Genomic DNA, 15978 nt, shown 5'->3' with positions numbered 1-15978 from the left:
CTCCCGCCCGCCGCACGCTGTCCCGGCTCTTGATCCCCGGGGCTTCCGGGAGGTGCCCGTCTCCGGGACGGTGCGAACGCCTTGGCGAGGAGCGGGCAACCTGGAAGCAGCTGAACAATGGAATTTGCGTGAAAGATCTGGTTAAATACCTGCAGCACAGAAATGCTGCCCAGTTGCCCAGGGAGCCCCAGGTGACAGCTGCTGGCAGGGCTGCGGCCTGCTCCCTTGGGGACAGGCGCCCTCGGGAACGCCGTCCTCAGCGTCCCTGCTCGGGCATCGCCTTATCACTGTGCTGCCTGTAGCTTTGACAGCCCTTGCTACAGGCAAAACTTGGATGCTACCCAAAACCTAAAATGTGTGGGGAGCTGAGTGCGCCTCTCTGCTTCCTCGCTGGGAGTACCTGGCTGCTACCGGACGCGTTCGGGGTGGCTGTGGGATGTAGTTGCAGGGCTTGAAGGTGGGAGATGTGTGTTTAGATCATCACAAGTGATCAAAACAAATGCATGGTATTATTTTCCTCCTTTCTGATATGCTTGTACCTTTCACATCCTTCTTTTCCATCTCCCTGCGTGCCTGCCTGGGCATTGCCAGTAAATCTGGGCTCGCTGTGTGCCTGGCATCATCCCGGGAATGGCTGGAGAGCTGTGGTCCTTTCTGACACCCGACAGGTGTCAGAACAAGCTGTGGTTACCTCACTCAGTGCCTACAGGTTTTTGGTGGGCTGCAGGGATTTCTCCCTGATCAGCTTTAGGGCAGTGTTTTACCTTGTTTTGGGCCAGGAGCCTTGATTTCTCTGAATAGGCTGTGTTTTAATAAACTAGGATGGGGTTTTTAGTGAGGTCTGTCCACCCTGCCACTTTGTTCTGGGTTTGATTCTAAAATTAACTGCAAAATTCCTTTAAATATTTTTAACTCAGTGGAGGAAGACTCTGGGTGCACATTGGTGTGTTTCCTGTGTGCTTGGGTTTTGGATGACAGTGTAATATGTGAAAAATTACCACCATCTGATTATGCTCTAACAGGAAAAATCCTTTATTTTCAGGCTCTGGAAATACAGCCAGAATTTTTTGTTCACATGGCAGCAGCAAACTCTACTCCGCCTGGCTCTTTGGATCTAAATCAGCCTGGATTTGCAAAGGAGATCCTGGGAACTAAACTGGAGGTCAAATACCTTTGCTCTGATTGCAAGAATATATTGAGGAGGCCGTTTCAAGCTCAGTGTGGACATCGCTACTGTTCCTATTGTCTGAAGAAAATTATAAGGTAACTTCCATGCTTTCAGTCTGAAGACAGAATGCTTGAAGGGGCGTTTTCAAACAAAGAAGGAGACAGAAGTCTTGTTTTCAGGGCCTTCTCAGCGAGGGAACTGTGTTTTATCGTTGAGGTTCAGCATCAGGCCTTCTTTAAGGGAATGTAATCACTGACATGATTTTATTGTTCTGGGCGTTGCTTTGAAGTTCCTTTTTCCAGGATTGCCCAGACTGTTTTTGCTGTTCAGTTGGCAATCCAGGTGGATCATCAATCTCCTTCAGTATTCATCAGAGCTACTGAATGAACTGCTCCTGAAAGTCATCATATGGTTCTCATGCCAAAATGTGAGAAATGCAAGCACACGCTGGCTTCCAGAACAGTTTTGTAGCGCTCTGTCTCACTCTTGCCTTTAAGTGAGTGAAATTGAATAGAGCAGTTAATCAGGAGAAGAAAAAAAATCAGAACCAGAAACGAGTATCAAAAAAACACAAGAACAAAGGCTCAATGTGCTCTTTTAAAAATAACAACATGCTTTAACTTTATAAGATTATCAGAAATGGTAAATCATAAAGCATAGTCTCTTTTCGTTGTGTTTGATGAATATTTTTCTATCTGCTAGTGCTGGACCTCAGAAGTGTGCCAGCTGTATTCAGGAAGGAATATACGAAGAAGGAATTTCTATTTTGGAGACAAGCTCGGTAAGTAAAAAATGCATTTTAAAAAATAAAGAACCTCGCTGATGTCATTAATATCACTTGTAGTCTTTGTTTAAAACACAAGTTCTAAGAATTCCTTATTCATAGGAAACGTTCTCCACAGTAGTGAGAGTTAGGATTTATGTGGTGGACTCCCCAGACTCTGAAATCCAGGTCACGTTAATGTAGCGGTGGCCTACTTAAGCGCTGTAGTAATGATTTGTTTGCCATTAGCACACCTCTGAGGATGTGATGTGGCAACAGGCCTGGGAGGAGCCTTAATAAGGTCTTGATAAGGAATTAAGAGACTGGACTAAAAGTGCAACCCCTCAGTAATTTTTGTGGTTTCTTCTTTCCATTTTAGGCCTTCCCAGATAACGCAGCTCGTCGGGAGGTGGAGAGTCTGCCTGCTGTCTGTATTAACAGTGGCTGCACTTGGAAGGGGACTATTAAAGAATACGAGGTAAAGATCAAGGCTTTTGATGTCTGCGTCCTTTTTCATTCCTCTGTTTGGGGAAGGCTCAGGTAGTTTTGCTTGTCCACTCACACGGGCAGTGGTGGTGGTAGCTCTCACCTCCCTGAACCTCACTGTAAGCCGGAGAGATTTCTTGGCTGAGTTAGGCTTGCATGCCCTGCTGAGGGCACAGGCTGAACTTGAAACAATTTCAGATTTGCCTGTGATAGCAGGCACCAAGCAGGTCTCTTCTGTGGTGGGAACCACCCCTTCTGTCTCCACCTCCTATAAAAGACCAGCAAACTGTCAAGAAACTGTGTGGTGCAGTGAAATTGTTGTGAAACTCTTTGCGTTATGTGAACTGAAAACCTGTTCAGCCCTGTGAGCTTGGGGAGAGCGGCCTGGCCGTGATCCTGTTTCCCACTAGCTGCCCCCACAGCCAGCCAGGCAGTGGGCATTGATCGCTGCCTGGCCGCCCGTCGCTCTGAGCTCTTCTGGGCCATGAGCCTGCTGGACAGGGTGGTTTTACCACTGCTGCTCTTCTCGAGGAACCCACCAGCTTTTTAATCCAGGCCTTTATGGTGGCTGCGGGCGTTTGGTTCTTAGCACGTATACAGCCAACGTGCCTCATGGAAGCATGTGTCCTTGCTGAGGGTGGCGGTGGGCCCCACGCTTCCCTGTGCTTTCCAACAAGCCCGCTCTGCAGTTGCAGTTGGCATCATTACAATGTGCTGGCAGCTGGCAGTGAATGTATATTCAGCTGTGATGCTTCTGAAGGACACGTTTGTCATCCTTGATTGAACCAGCACGTGGGGTCCTGAGATAAAAGGAATAAATTTTGTTTAACATTTGCCCTAGGTAAAGACTGTAGCCCTGTGGTTTGTGGAGCTTGAGTAGTGATTGAGAGGTGTGTCAGGAAAAGGTTAATCTTGGTCTGTCCAGGCTAACATCTGGATTCTCTTTGCAAGGCCATGTGAAACAACAACAGCTGTGGACCATGAGTTTTGTGCCTGGCTTGCTGTGCCTGTTAACAGAGATGCTTCTGCACCTCTGCTTCCTTGTCCTGCTGTCTAGAACCTTCCGCTTCTCTGTGCTAAAAGTTCAGCTCAAAGGATGAGGGGATGTAGGGTACTAAATGGTTCTCCTGCTGTGAAACCCTCATTCGTAGATCTGTAAACGGCTCGTGGTGTGGATGTATGGCTGAATAAATGTCAAGTTAAAAGCTTAATGCTGATGCAGCACTGGAAGTTTGGGAGTTGCATTTCAGGGTACAGTGTGTTTCACTGGGGTTCCAGGTCCAAGCTGTGCTGGCGGTGCCTGCCATGCTTTGACCCATGATTTAAGTTCTGCTGGTGACCAGTGACTAGAAGGCTGATGCGCACTGCAGTGTTCAAAATGATGATTGTAGTAAGTGACCTAACCTCCGTTAGACTAACCCAAATGACATTTGTCAGCAGTTTCCAGTGTTGTTGGTTGTGCTGATGAGCTCCTCTGAACTTTTTCTCCTGGGTTTAAAAAAAATCTTCAAGAGTTCCTGCAGAGCTCAGCAAAAATCATCAGCTGCCAAAGGTCCTCCCTGCGTGGTTTTACAAGTGTTTGAACACAGGCTCGAGTCCAGCCACGTCTTGCACTGGAAGTTCAAAAGGGCAACAAGCCGTCCTGGGTCGAGGCTGCGTGCCTGATGCTCCGGGACTGTGCGCACAACTGCTTGAGTGTCTGAGCTGATAAGGCTGTGCCTCCTTCTTGCTCTCCGCCTCATCTCCGAAGGGTCCTGCGAGGCGTTTTGCGAAAACAGCACGTTTTGTAGAGGTGTGGCTCTTGAGAGTGCTTGGCTGCAGGTCTGCAGCGCTGATCTGCACTTGTCACGGGATTTGGGGATTTGGGGCAGTCTTGTGCTGTGAAGGGTCACGGGATTTGGGGCAGTCTTGTGCTGTGAAGGGGGAGCCGGGGTCTCAAGCAGTGCTAGCTGGTTCGTCTCAGGCCTGAGCTCGCCTCTCCTGCCTACCACGGGTGGCAGGCAGTCTAACAGGGATATTCTGTGCCCTCTCTGGAAATCTGATTCTTTCCTGGGAACTGGTGGGAGGAGGCAAGGTCTGGCTTGTGTTATCTCTCCTCCCAGCTGCCTGCCAAAGAGCTGTGGCGTTCGGTCAGGCTTAGGAGACGTTACGTGTGGCTGAGGAGTGCTGATGAAAGGAGGCGTCAAACGACCACGGTCTCTCTGGTACTGCGGACTGCTGTCAAACCCTGCCCTCCGTGTAGGCTTGTTGTTTCAGTGTCGCGAAGCAGAGTTCGCCTGGTGTAGCACGGCTGCGTGTGTAACGTCCTGCAGCAGCACAGCGCTCCCACTCTGGAAAGTCCCTTGCTGCGCTATTTCCGACAGGACATGGAAAGTCCCTAAGAGCAAATTCATTGTTTGCAAATTTAAAAACTGTGTGTTGGTACTGAGAGATTTACTTGGCTGCTATCCACCTACAAATCAAGAGATCCTGTTGCTTCTGGTTTGCTGATCTTACCCAGGGCACGAACAAGGAGAAAGAATGTTCTGCAGCTGCGTGGCTCTAGCTCTTCAACTTCAAAAAACTTAATAAAACTGATTTCAGTTTTGCTTTCTGTTCAGGGAGGCTGAAGTTCAGGTCTCAAAGGGACATACAAAATTGAAAGACCGCAGTCTGCTTGGACGTGACTTGCACTTCTGCTTAAAGCCGTGTGGAGCATATGAAATGTTTAAGTGCTTAGCACACGTCTGGGTTCATAAATACATTTTTCAGATCTTGTAAATATGTAGTGGCACTTGGATAAAGCAGTTTGTGGTGGGGCTGGAGATGTTTTTCCTTTTAATCAGTAACCTCTTTTCATGTAAAGGTTTACTGATGCGTCTGCCTGAGTGTGCATACTGAAAAGCAGGCTGTGGGCAGGAGCCTTTAGGTTTGGGTGGAAAGTCTGAGGAGGGCTACAGAAACTCCAACTAGCCTGTTAGAGCAAAAGGAAGGACCAGGAAAACACATCCTGTGATAATCCAGGTGGAGGGAATTTGTGCTTTCTCAGCACTGTAGTGTTTCTCTTCTTGCCTTGCAGTACCTCCAGTTGCCTACTCTCCTGTTTTATCAACGTATCTTCAGCTCTCACATACGTTTCATTTATGCTTTTCACACCACCAGCTTTCATCCCTTTCTTCACCCCTCAGCAGGACTGGGATGGAAGGAGGGGGCTGCAGAGGGGTGTTCACGTGGCATTTCCATACGTTACGCAGACAGAGGTTTTAACTATGCCCCAGTCATCTTGGGAGATACACAACTGAGACATAAGGAAGTGGAATTGTGTAAGTTTTGGAAGGAGGACTAAGTTTTAAGCTTACTCCTGAGAGCAGTATTTAAACCAAGTTTTGGTGGGGGTTTTCTAGGAAGACAGATGAGCTCAGCTAATGTGGATGGACGAGTGTCATCTGTGGTGCTAACCTGTCCTCATCCAAAGTGGAAGGTGTGTGTTTTCCTTGTAGTTGTCACCATGGTTTGAAGAGTTCACTTTAATTGAAGCCTAAAAGGCTGCAAAAGGTGCAAAACACAGAACTTGAGTGATATTACTGCAAAGCCCGTGGCGTTGGAGAGTATGTCTGCAGCCCCTGCCGGGCGATGTGGCTTCCTGGGGCCTGGAGGACAAGGTCACTGGGCAATCTCTTCTTGCCCTGTTTTCCTGCTGGGACATGCTGGAGAAGCCCTTCTGCACCTCGTGTAGAGAAAACTGCCCCTCTTCAGAAATGCTGCTGGGGCCCCTGAGCCAGAGGTCATGGTGCTTCACCATTTCATCACCCCCATTCCATCTGTGTCCCAGCAATACCCTGATAGTTTTTGGTGGTGATTTTTAGTTTAGGCTGAAAACTTTGGTTCCAGGCTTTTGCCTGTTGCTTAGACCAGGGCTGCTGGTCTTTGAAGCTGCTTCTCCTGGCTCCTGTTGCCTCCGAAGTGTACTTGGGAGTGGTTTATAGCAGTGCTGTCTGCATGCAATACAGCGTTGTAAGCCATGTGGCACGCACACTTGGTTATGCTCTTAGGAGAGTGACCAGCCCTCCTTTTAAGGTTCGGTACAGCATTTATGTTCTTTTTCTCAGGGTTTTGACCCCAAGTGTGGTGTTGAAGTGCAGTTTGCAGCCAGCTCCAGCCTGATCAGCAGTTTGCCCCAGGACCGGATCACTTCCTTATGGGAGGATCCCTGTCTTGCACATGCAGGTGACCAAAAGGACCACCTGCTTTGGAAGAAAGGATCTGATACACCTTTACTTTCCAGAGCAGGAGCTGAGGTCCCCAGACAAATTCAGCCTCCCTTACAGTCCCTGAAGTCGAGTTTATGTAGCTGGCTGCCCAGACATGAGGCAGTTTCCCGTCCAAGCCCGTGGTGGGAGGTAAGCCACAGGGAGTGCTGGAGAGCACGCGTGGGAGGGGGTTGGAAAGCCCCAGCTATAGAGGGTCTGCTCTTAACTTCTAAAAACAGCTCAGCCTTCTTGTGGTGGCCCATCTAATTAACAGTTTTGACATCTGACGCTTGGGGAAAAAAAAAAAAAAGCTGTAAGTCACAAGCTTTGAAGCGGAGTGCTGTGTGTCCCTTCTAACCCGTGATGAAACCTCTCGCCATGAACGCAGCTTTTGGGCTTGTGGGGCAGCATTTCACACCCAGGGAGATGTTCCTGGGGCTCCAGGTGCCTGGCAGGAGAAGGCCACAGTCTCACCCACCCACCCTTGGGCACTTCCAACTCTTCAGACAGCCTAGAGAAGGTGGGTTTCAAATGAAGCCACTCACCACAGGCTTGACTTCTCCAACACGTGAAAGATACCTGTCCTCGCTGTAATACTGGTCTCATCTCCCCTTTCCTGGGTGTCAGTGGGGTTCTCAGCCTCGTGCTGTAACAGCCCTTCCGTTTACTGCCTGCATCTCCACGCTGCGGGCGAGGCAGAGTCGTCAGTCGTGCCCTTGCCCACTGCCTGCAGCTCACGGAGCTTGACCTGTGCCAACACCATCTTCAGGCAACCCACTGAGAGGCTTCAGCCTGAGGCCGTGCCTTTTGATCTGACGGATCAAGGTGAAGCTCTTTGTGCTGGTGAAAGTACTGCTGGAAGGGAGGGAGAGCTTCAGGAGTGTTGTCCTGGGACCTGCCCAGCACGGGCAGTGCTTTCGGTCTGCTTAGAGCGCAGCCATGGACACTGCAGCATCTCCTGCAGCCAGTGACCAGCCCTCAGAAATAACTATTGGAGGTAAATTGGGATCGATGGTATGAACATGCCGGCACCTGGCATCGTTAGGGTGATGGTGTGAGTGGAGTTTGCTCCGTGGTGACAGGTTGTTCTCAAGCAGTGACGTCACTGGATGTGAATAGCACATCTTGGGCATTTTTCACATGATCATGACTGTACCTGTTGATTGCATAGCCTGGAAAACTTGTAGAGGTCTCTCTGATCCTGGTTGCCTTGAACCTCCCTTACATGTCGGCTGGCTGTTCATGGAGATTTGGTGTTGTCCAGCGCTGCACCTTTTAATTTCCTTGGCAAAGGCTTTAGTCCTTTTTTGCAATGCAGCTGGCCGTGTCTGAGGTGAGGGACAGTGGTGTGCAGGCTTAGCTGGCTGCAGGGCCAGCTTGGGTTCAGACTCGGGCTTATCCAAAGTGCTCTGGGGGTCCAGCCCTGCTCCACTTCAGACTAGAGTCTGCCTAGGAAAGGTGTTCCCTAGGATGATGCAGGGGTTTAGAGAAAGTATCCTGGCATGTCCCACAGCTTGCATGGGTCAAACAGGGAAAGGCAGAGTCTGTTTTAAGAAGTGTTAGAAAACATGCTGCTGCTTTCACGTGTTTCTTTCTGCTTCACAACCTGCTACGCCTTCCCCATTCTTACTCGGTGCAAGAAACACTGCCTTGATGTCCCTCCACCAGTATCCCAGATCAAATGTCTGTCTGATCAGCCCTAAAAGCCGATGAACAAAACCATGGGAACCTGGAAGCCAAAGTTGTTCTGCTGTTCTGAGCAGAGGCGTGAGCAAGGCCCCAGAGAACTCCTGACATCTCTTCTACTGCTTCTTGTCCTCGACTCGGATGGATGCTGTGGTGTTGGGCAGCAGAGCAGAGGAGATGCTGGTGTCCCTGCCCTTGCCATACACATGCCCACTGAAGCCACAAGCAGTTACCAATGGGAACTTAATCCTTGAGTTTGACACTTTCTTTGTGGTTTAATTATCTGTGATGCCAAGTGGACTTGCTTGGGTCTCTGTCACCAGTGTGTCCCAGCGAAGGGAGCTGTTTGTGTCTGGCACTGGCTGATGTGATGGTCTTGGAAAGCTCCTGTTCCCAGTTGGCACTGTGAATTACAGACTGGGCTCCTGCTTTCCAGCCCGGTGTTGCTGGGGTCTGTGCAATAGCGTAAGGACCACGTGTGTGGTAGCCCACTCTCGTGGAGAAAGCTTCGAGCAGGCCTGACTTAAAACCAGCATCAAATGCCCCTGACAAGGAGGAGACACAGCATAGAAGGGCATGTTGACTTGAGAGGAGCAGGACATCCCAAATCTGCCCATGTTTTATGGCAGATTCCCTCCTGGGAGGCTCCGGAGCCCCTGGGGACCTGGCAGAGGTGCATGAAGCAAATCATCTTTCTTGGTGCGAGGGATTCAATTCCCTCAAATCCTAGGCTGATGTCTCTTACACTGGAGACCCGTTTTCAGTGTTTCCTCCACAATTCTGTGGGCACACCCTTTTTCTTGTAGCCAGGCTAAGATGTCAAAGGAGCCATGTGCCGGACACAGCAGTGCCAGGGCTGGAGAATGCTGAAGCCCCGACAGCTCCGGCGTGCCCTGGCCACTTCAGCTGGCTTTCCTCTGCGCCTCCTGCTCTGTCACCATGAGACGGGGATAACAGCTTTCGGCAGGCACCTCTGCCATAGTTCAAGTTCAGCGAAGCCTTGAGAGACGAAGCAATTAGATTAAACTGCAGTTTTCCCTTTAGCCTGACGTACACAGGCACAGCAGAGCAGCTCTTCCTGGCATTCGTTAGGAAACGATCGTGTTGTCCTCTGGGATCAGCTGCTGTTACCAAAGCCGTGTGTCTGCGCTTTCCTGCGCGGCCGCCCTGGGATGTGCCACTGTCACAAAGCTGCCGTGAAGGGAGCGGCCTGTTCCCGCTGGCTGAGTCCCGGGGGTGTAGGGGGATGATCCTGCTGCGTGGGAATGGGCCCCGCTCTGAGCAGGAGCACCCCGAGAGAAACCTCCACTGCGAGTATGGCAAGCTGCTTTGCTACTTTCCTGACGCTGAGGTAGAAGCGTTAGCAGCTCCGTGTGCTGGCAGGCCTGCAGGCGAGGAGAAGAGGCTCAATCCCTCCACTGCAGCCCCTCGTGCCGGAGCGTGGGTGGGTGCTGGAGGGCCGAGCGCCCGCAGGAGTAACCTGCAAAAGCCCGTAGGCTGCCCTACTCCTTCCGAAGGCGGCGTGGTGTCTGATTTTCTCATCTCCCAGGTTCTCCCAAGAGAATTGCCTGTTCCAACGGCAGCGTGTGATGTACAGGCTGCTGCTGGCTTGTCTCCCTGTTTATTTTTAGGGAGCGAAGTTGCTGTGCGTATCAATCAGCAGTTTTGATTTTAACTGCGTGGGAAGAGCAAGGCGTTGCTGTGGCAGGCTGTTGACTGCCCAGTTTGATTTTCCTGCCCCTGCTGTTGGATGGTGCAGGCTGGTCTGTGCCTCGATTTACAGCTGGTAGGGGCAAGAAGTCAACGCTGCGGTAACCAGAGAGAACCCCTGAAGGTCTGAGCCAGACTGTTGTCTTCCAGCTCCGCTTGAATTCTCCCATTGCTGACCCCTCTCCCTGACTCCGACTTGATTTCCACAGCAGGATGACTTTGGGAGAGTGACTCTGCTCTCACTGAGCCCCATTCACAGTGATGGCTTTCCAAAGCTGCCCAGAATGTTGACAGGGGATGCCTGAATGTCAGAGAGACTCGTCCCTGCCACAGCTCACAGATGTGGGTTTGGGAAAGGTGTAAACACAAGGATTGCCCCATTCCTGGGGGAGAGGAGTGTGGCAGTTCAGGCTCGAACGCCAACTCCTGCTCTCCGGCCCCTGGGTGGGGTGGATTTCTTCCAGTGGTGAGCCCATCCGTCTCTGTTTAGACACCCGTGTGGAGGGGAAGGAACAGGGGATTCCAGAAGAGCCTGAAACTGTTTATACAAAAAAGTTTGTCTCGAGGTTTGGATCTGTGCTGGTTAAAGCTAACGCGTCCGGGTGCCTTCAGCAATTTACATACGGACCCGTTGCACTTCCAGCTTGGCTGCCTGGGGCTGGTTTCCCTTCTCCTGCTGCAGGCTGGGCACGCTTCGCAGGGCTGCCCGCGTGTTGGGTGTTAGATCGTGCTGTAGCGTGGAGTCGGGATGGAAGATAACTGCTGGGAGGTGAGGAGCACGGGGGGGTAGTTTCACGCCTAGCACTTGGCGCAGGAGAACCCAAGTTCTCAATAGTCCCTTGTTAAGCAGTTGTCTCTGCAGTGAAGTTTCCTTCCCTCAGCCAGACCGACTGCTCTTGTGCCAGTGTTTTGTGGGTGGTGGGGAGGATGCTGTCTGGTGTTTCTAGAACATGTGAGCAGTAGGTGGGTAGAAGAAAGGGTTCAGCCCCTCTGAGTGAGCGGGGTGAAGGCAGGCACCCCACCTCTGCTTCACAGGCAGCGGGGTCTGTGCGGGCAGCGCTGCCAGCCGAGCCGCACAGCCTGGCTGGTCGCTGTCCCAGAGACAGTGCAAGGAGTCTCCGAGTCCGACTGCTCATTTAAAGCATAAAAAAGGAGAGAGTAAGAAGCCAGAGCTGAGCCACTGATGGGTTTCACTTTCCACTTTCTGATGTGGTATTTAAGTTTGTGCGTGTTTCCCCCCGCCCCAGGCAGTAACTTCTTTTAATAAAGAATAAATGTGACCAAGTTTTTGGAGCATCTGGTTTCAGATGACTACTCTATAAAGGCTTCTGGGGTTTGGGTTTTTTTTATCTTGTTACTACCATGGCAGGGTCCTTCAGTGCACTTACCTTTTCACCTGAATTTTGAACTGTGTATTCATGGCATTTACAATGCCTTGTTCCAACAAGTGCCTGGTGTGTAAAGAGGAGGTTTGAGCTGTGTGGAAATGACACAGAAAGCAGAGGCATGTTCTAGCATTCCCGATTTAGCCAGTAGTGCTGGCTCTGGTATCTGCTGAGGACAGCATGTCGCATTGCCCTGAGCACTTGGTAGCTCCCCGGCTGCCAAGCAGACTGTTTGCTCTTGCTGCAGGGGTGGGGGCTTGTGTGCAGGGGTTATTAAATGAAACGGTTTTAAACTCTCTTTCATTCTGGTTGAAAAATGGGTTTCTGATTCAAATGCGAAGATGCTATCAGGGAGCTCAGCGCAGTATGCGATGAGGAGGTTATGGGTTCACACTTCAGCTGACTGTGATAACCATTACGGTGGAAAAGTTACACGAATTATCTAGCTGAGGTAGGGGCTTACTTCATTCAACCTGCCTGAACGTGTATTTTCCTGGCAGAGCCATAAATGGAGCTTCCTGATGATTATCTTGTCCATCAAAGGAGTAATTTGATTTTTTAAAAATATTATTATAGCAGCTTTTACATTGAGGCTGAGGCTACGTAAGCACCCAGCATTCCAGTAGCCCAGAGGTCACACAGATGGGTCAGCAGGCAGAATTGGTGGCATGAGCATGATCTGAGTATGGGTTGGTAGCTTACAGCACTCTTCTGTAATAAAGTCTAAAGCTACTCCTGGCGAACTGTACTCGTCATATGACCTCCTTGGAGCTTTTATTTAGAGGACCAAATGCTCTCCTGTTGATTCTTTTACAGGCTCACGACGAAGTCTGCCCTGAGTTTCCGCTGACGTGTGAAGGCTGTGGGCAGAAGATTCCAAGGGAGAAGGTACCCGGCTGCTGGGGAGCGTGTGCTGCGGTGGGCCCCGGGTCCTGATGGGCTGACACCAGTGTTCTCGGAGCAGGGGGAAACTGAGGCCATTAGAGAGTGGAGCAGGGAAAAAGATGAAGAGGCAGCCATTAGTACAGATGTGGCCTTTCTGTAAGGCTCGAAGTGCCGGTAGGGCACGATGGACGTGACGGACCGGCGCGTGTCGCGTTGCGTTAGTGCTGCCGACGCCACCTCCCTTGAGTTGTGCGTTTGCCATGTCTGGGTGCAGAGCCTCCATGGGGAAGGCACACTCCTGGTTTCAAAGGGACTTCTGTCCGACGTACAGCAACTGTGTCAACCACTGCTGCGATTACAGACAGGGAGCTCATCCCCAGCTAAATCAATGTCTCTGTAATTAATCATGCAATGGGATCCATGTCTGTAGGGTCCTTGTGCTGCCAGCTCCTGGGGCAAGGCCCAGAAGTCTGAAAATCAAAGCTTTGGGAAACATCTTCAGAAAAATCATATTCACCTGAAACTCTCCTGCCTGCTATGGGCAGATACTCGTAGTAGCACTGTTGCAAAAGGCCCTTGTCGCAGGACAGAGGGGCAGCAGTGTCAAAATGATGAGCAAAGAGTTCTCTTGAATGGGCAGCATAATGAAGGGCTTTGTGCCAGGGTCCTGGGATACTGATCTGCTTGGCTGGACCCCAGCAGAGACCAGGCTTGTAGGATTCCCAGGGGTGATCTGGCCCTTGTTTAAATATTAGCTCCCTCTTTTATCACTCTCCAAAAGTTTGTTGATTAGCTGCAGCCTTGTAACTCTGAGTAACCTGACTCATTAAGCCAGGTGGATCTAGGAGCTGTTTAAAAAAGTGGTTTAAAACCAGTTTAAATCGACATCTGTTGTTGCAGATGTAGGTGTTAAATGTGGAATATGGTGGTTGTTCAGAACAGACCACTGATAGCTGATAAGGCGTATCAAAAACAAGACAGTAATGTGCCAGTGCTTGTTAGCATTAATCATGCACTGTGTGGGAACTCAGACGAGTCATCTTAGTGGCTGGGGGGTAGTGGCACTTCTCCGTAGAGACATCCACCCCCTCCCTTGGCTCTTCACGGCAGCTGCCAGGTGAGAGGCGTCCTTTGGCACCCCGGTGAGGGGATGCTGGACCCAACAGAGCATCTTCCCTTGTGCAGGTGGACCTGCAGCAATTGTAAATACTCAGGCAAGACCACCAGGAAGGTTTTTGTTCTCAGATTTATTTAGCCGGAATTAAAAATAGGCATCTGTGGCATGTCCCGACCAGGGCTGCACAAAGTGCACAAAATTAAATGGCCAACTGTTTCACAAGGGGTGTTCCTTACGCCTCCCCTTCCGCTGCCCTGAGGGAAGCTTGTTGCTCAACATACATTGCATGTACCTGTGCCGGTTGCTTTGTCTTCCTTGCATGTGCAGGTGAGAAGTGAGAGCTCGTAGCCATCAAGAGAAAAATAAATAAAGCTTCCTTCCAGGCCTCTCTGTGTTGCAGTGACAGTTGTACCTATGGTAGGCAGCGTCCAGGTTCAGCCATGTGCTCTGGCAGCTAGTGATTACCCATGGCTCGGGCATCGTGGAGACGGTTTGCAGTTTCCCAGACGTCAGCAGGATGGAAGGGGAGCTACTGCGGACACATAACATCTAACACTGCCTTTCTTCCTTTCTAGTTTCGGGACCACGTGAAGACTTGTGGCAGATCTAAAGTGCCTTGCAGATTTGAGGTTGTCGGATGTGCTGAGGTGGTAAGGGCTTGTCTGTTGATGTTTATCTCTGGACTTGTTTTCATTTCCAGTGTTAGAGATAAGCTGCTTTCGCCCAAACTGTTACAGATGTTTGTGTTCACATGTTTGAACAAAGTGGTGTTACCAACTCTTTGCGTACGGAGTTTGTCATCATCCGCTGTCCAGAGTTTGGGTATCCAGGGAGTGAACTTAATGGGGAAGGAAACCTCCTCCTTGAAGAACACCCCGAGTGCTTTGAGACTTGGAGCTGCAAGCACAGAACTGGGGCCAGGCTGTATTTCTCCATGTGACTGAGTTTTCCCAGCTCCTGCTGGTGATGTTCACATAAATCACGCCCTTTGGTGCTGTGAAGTCCACCTGACAGGGCCCTGTTGGGAAATAATGGAGGAAGACAGAGTAGAACAGTGTGTACAGCTGGGGAAACATTAAAATATAAAATCATACACATCATGGTATGTGATTTGCAACATTTCTAAAACAAAAGAAAAAACCCCACCCCAACCCCCTTTTTTTTTTTAGATATCTTTCTTTGTTTTTTCCCCTTTTTAATTTAAAGCTAACGCTGTGGCCTCAAGAGGAGGAATTTTGCTGTGGATGGTGACAGCATAGATTGAGCTTGCTGAATGGGGGGTGTATTTCTCTTCATGCAGGTGGAAAATGAAAAGCTTCTAGAACATGAAAGCAAGTGTCTGGCGGAGCATCTCTACATGCTCCTGAGTTTTGTGCTCAGCCTCAAGGCTGGGCCTGCAGACCTAAAGCCCCTCCCTGCCTTTTCCTCATCACAAAACAACTCCCCGCTACTGGCAGCAAACTCTCTGTGCTCGGAGTCGGAGCTCTCCAGGACTCTGGAGCTCTTGGGAAGATGTGAGGCCCTGGAGAGGAAAACTGTGACCTTTGAGAACATTGTCTGCGTGCTCAATCGGGAGGTGGAAAGGGTGTCTCTAACGGCCGAAGCCTACAGTCGGCAACACCGCCTGGACCAGGAGAAAATCGAAACGCTAAGTAACAAGGTGTGTAACCATTGGCTTGGGCTTTCCAGCACTCTGAGCAGGGACTTTTTGGTTTCCTTTCCATGTGATTAGCTAGCAAAGCTTCACCTAGCCCTGAAGCTCCACTAGTCTGAAGGTAGAACTACAATATAATTTCTGCCTGTGCCCAACCCTCAAAGCTTCCTGGAAAAGGTGGAAATTAAACTGACCGGCCTAAAGCGATCAGATCTCTGTTAGTAAGCAAGTTACACAGACACAGAGACGTTGTACCTAGGTGAAGTTTTCCAACCAGAGACAGAGCACCCGGCACTTCACTGGATCTCTCAGATCGCGGGGCTGCTGCTCACCCTCCAGACCTTTGAAAAGGGGAGGAACTATCGGTGCTGCGTTTACAGCCTTGCGCCCAGCGCGGTCTGGAGGTGTGAAGAAGCTGCTCCCACCAGTACGCTCCGGCGCAGCCCCTGCCGAACGCTGCTGGTGTGTGGTGGCAGCTGGGAGCTCGCAGCGTTACCTGTGCCCTCGGCACGGGAGCCGCCAGGTCTGGCATGACCCTGCCTTAGCTCGGTGATGAACCCAGTTGGCTGGGCCTAGGTTCTTCTCTTTCTCAAATCGAGTTTTCTCACAACGCTGAGGTTTTTTCCCCGCATCCTCACTTCTTGTGCTGCTAATTTAATGGAGCTGCTTGTGGGGAGGAGTTTTCTGTTTGCTGTGGGAAAGTTTCCAGCTCAAGCACTGAGTTGTGTCAATGTGTAACGACAGGGCTCAAAAGGGAGCTTCAGTGAATGGGCTTACAGGGCTAAATTTCTCCCTCCTGTCAGTTCTGGAGGCCGTCTCTCGCTGGGAGTCATCCTGGAGGGATGCCCGTGTCTGCTGGCTTTCGTGGGTCTCCCAGCAGTGCATGTTTCTAAAC

General features: G+C 50.5%; 1 protein-coding gene across 2 annotated transcripts in view; it reads left to right on the top strand.

Moving 5' to 3' along the window:
- Positions 1-1045: 1045 nt before the first annotated feature.
- TRAF2 (TNF receptor-associated factor 2) overlaps positions 1046-15978 on the top strand; it is a 19465-nt gene continuing 4532 nt past the window's right edge. Inside the window, exons 1-8 of one of the 2 annotated variants that reach the window (XM_010156789.1) lie at positions 1046-1263; positions 1871-1949; positions 2311-2409; positions 3306-3307; positions 9524-9683; positions 12244-12315; positions 14005-14079; positions 14730-15089. In XM_010156789.1, coding sequence (XP_010155091.1) covers positions 1076-1263; positions 1871-1949; positions 2311-2409; positions 3306-3307; positions 9524-9683; positions 12244-12315; positions 14005-14079; positions 14730-15089 — 1035 coding nt within the window. In that variant the 5' untranslated portion in view covers positions 1046-1075. The remainder of the gene's footprint in view (positions 1264-1870; positions 1950-2310; positions 2410-3305; positions 3308-9523; positions 9684-12243; positions 12316-14004; positions 14080-14729; positions 15090-15978) is intronic. The other variant, XM_010156790.1, reaches the window with a different exon arrangement.

This window comes from Eurypyga helias, unplaced genomic scaffold, assembly GCF_000690775.1.
Source record: "Eurypyga helias isolate BGI_N326 unplaced genomic scaffold, ASM69077v1 scaffold34018, whole genome shotgun sequence".
Classification (NCBI taxonomy): domain Eukaryota; kingdom Metazoa; phylum Chordata; class Aves; order Eurypygiformes; family Eurypygidae; genus Eurypyga; species Eurypyga helias.
The sequence above is the reverse complement of the archived record's forward strand: the minus strand, read 5'-3'. Positions and strand labels throughout refer to the sequence as shown.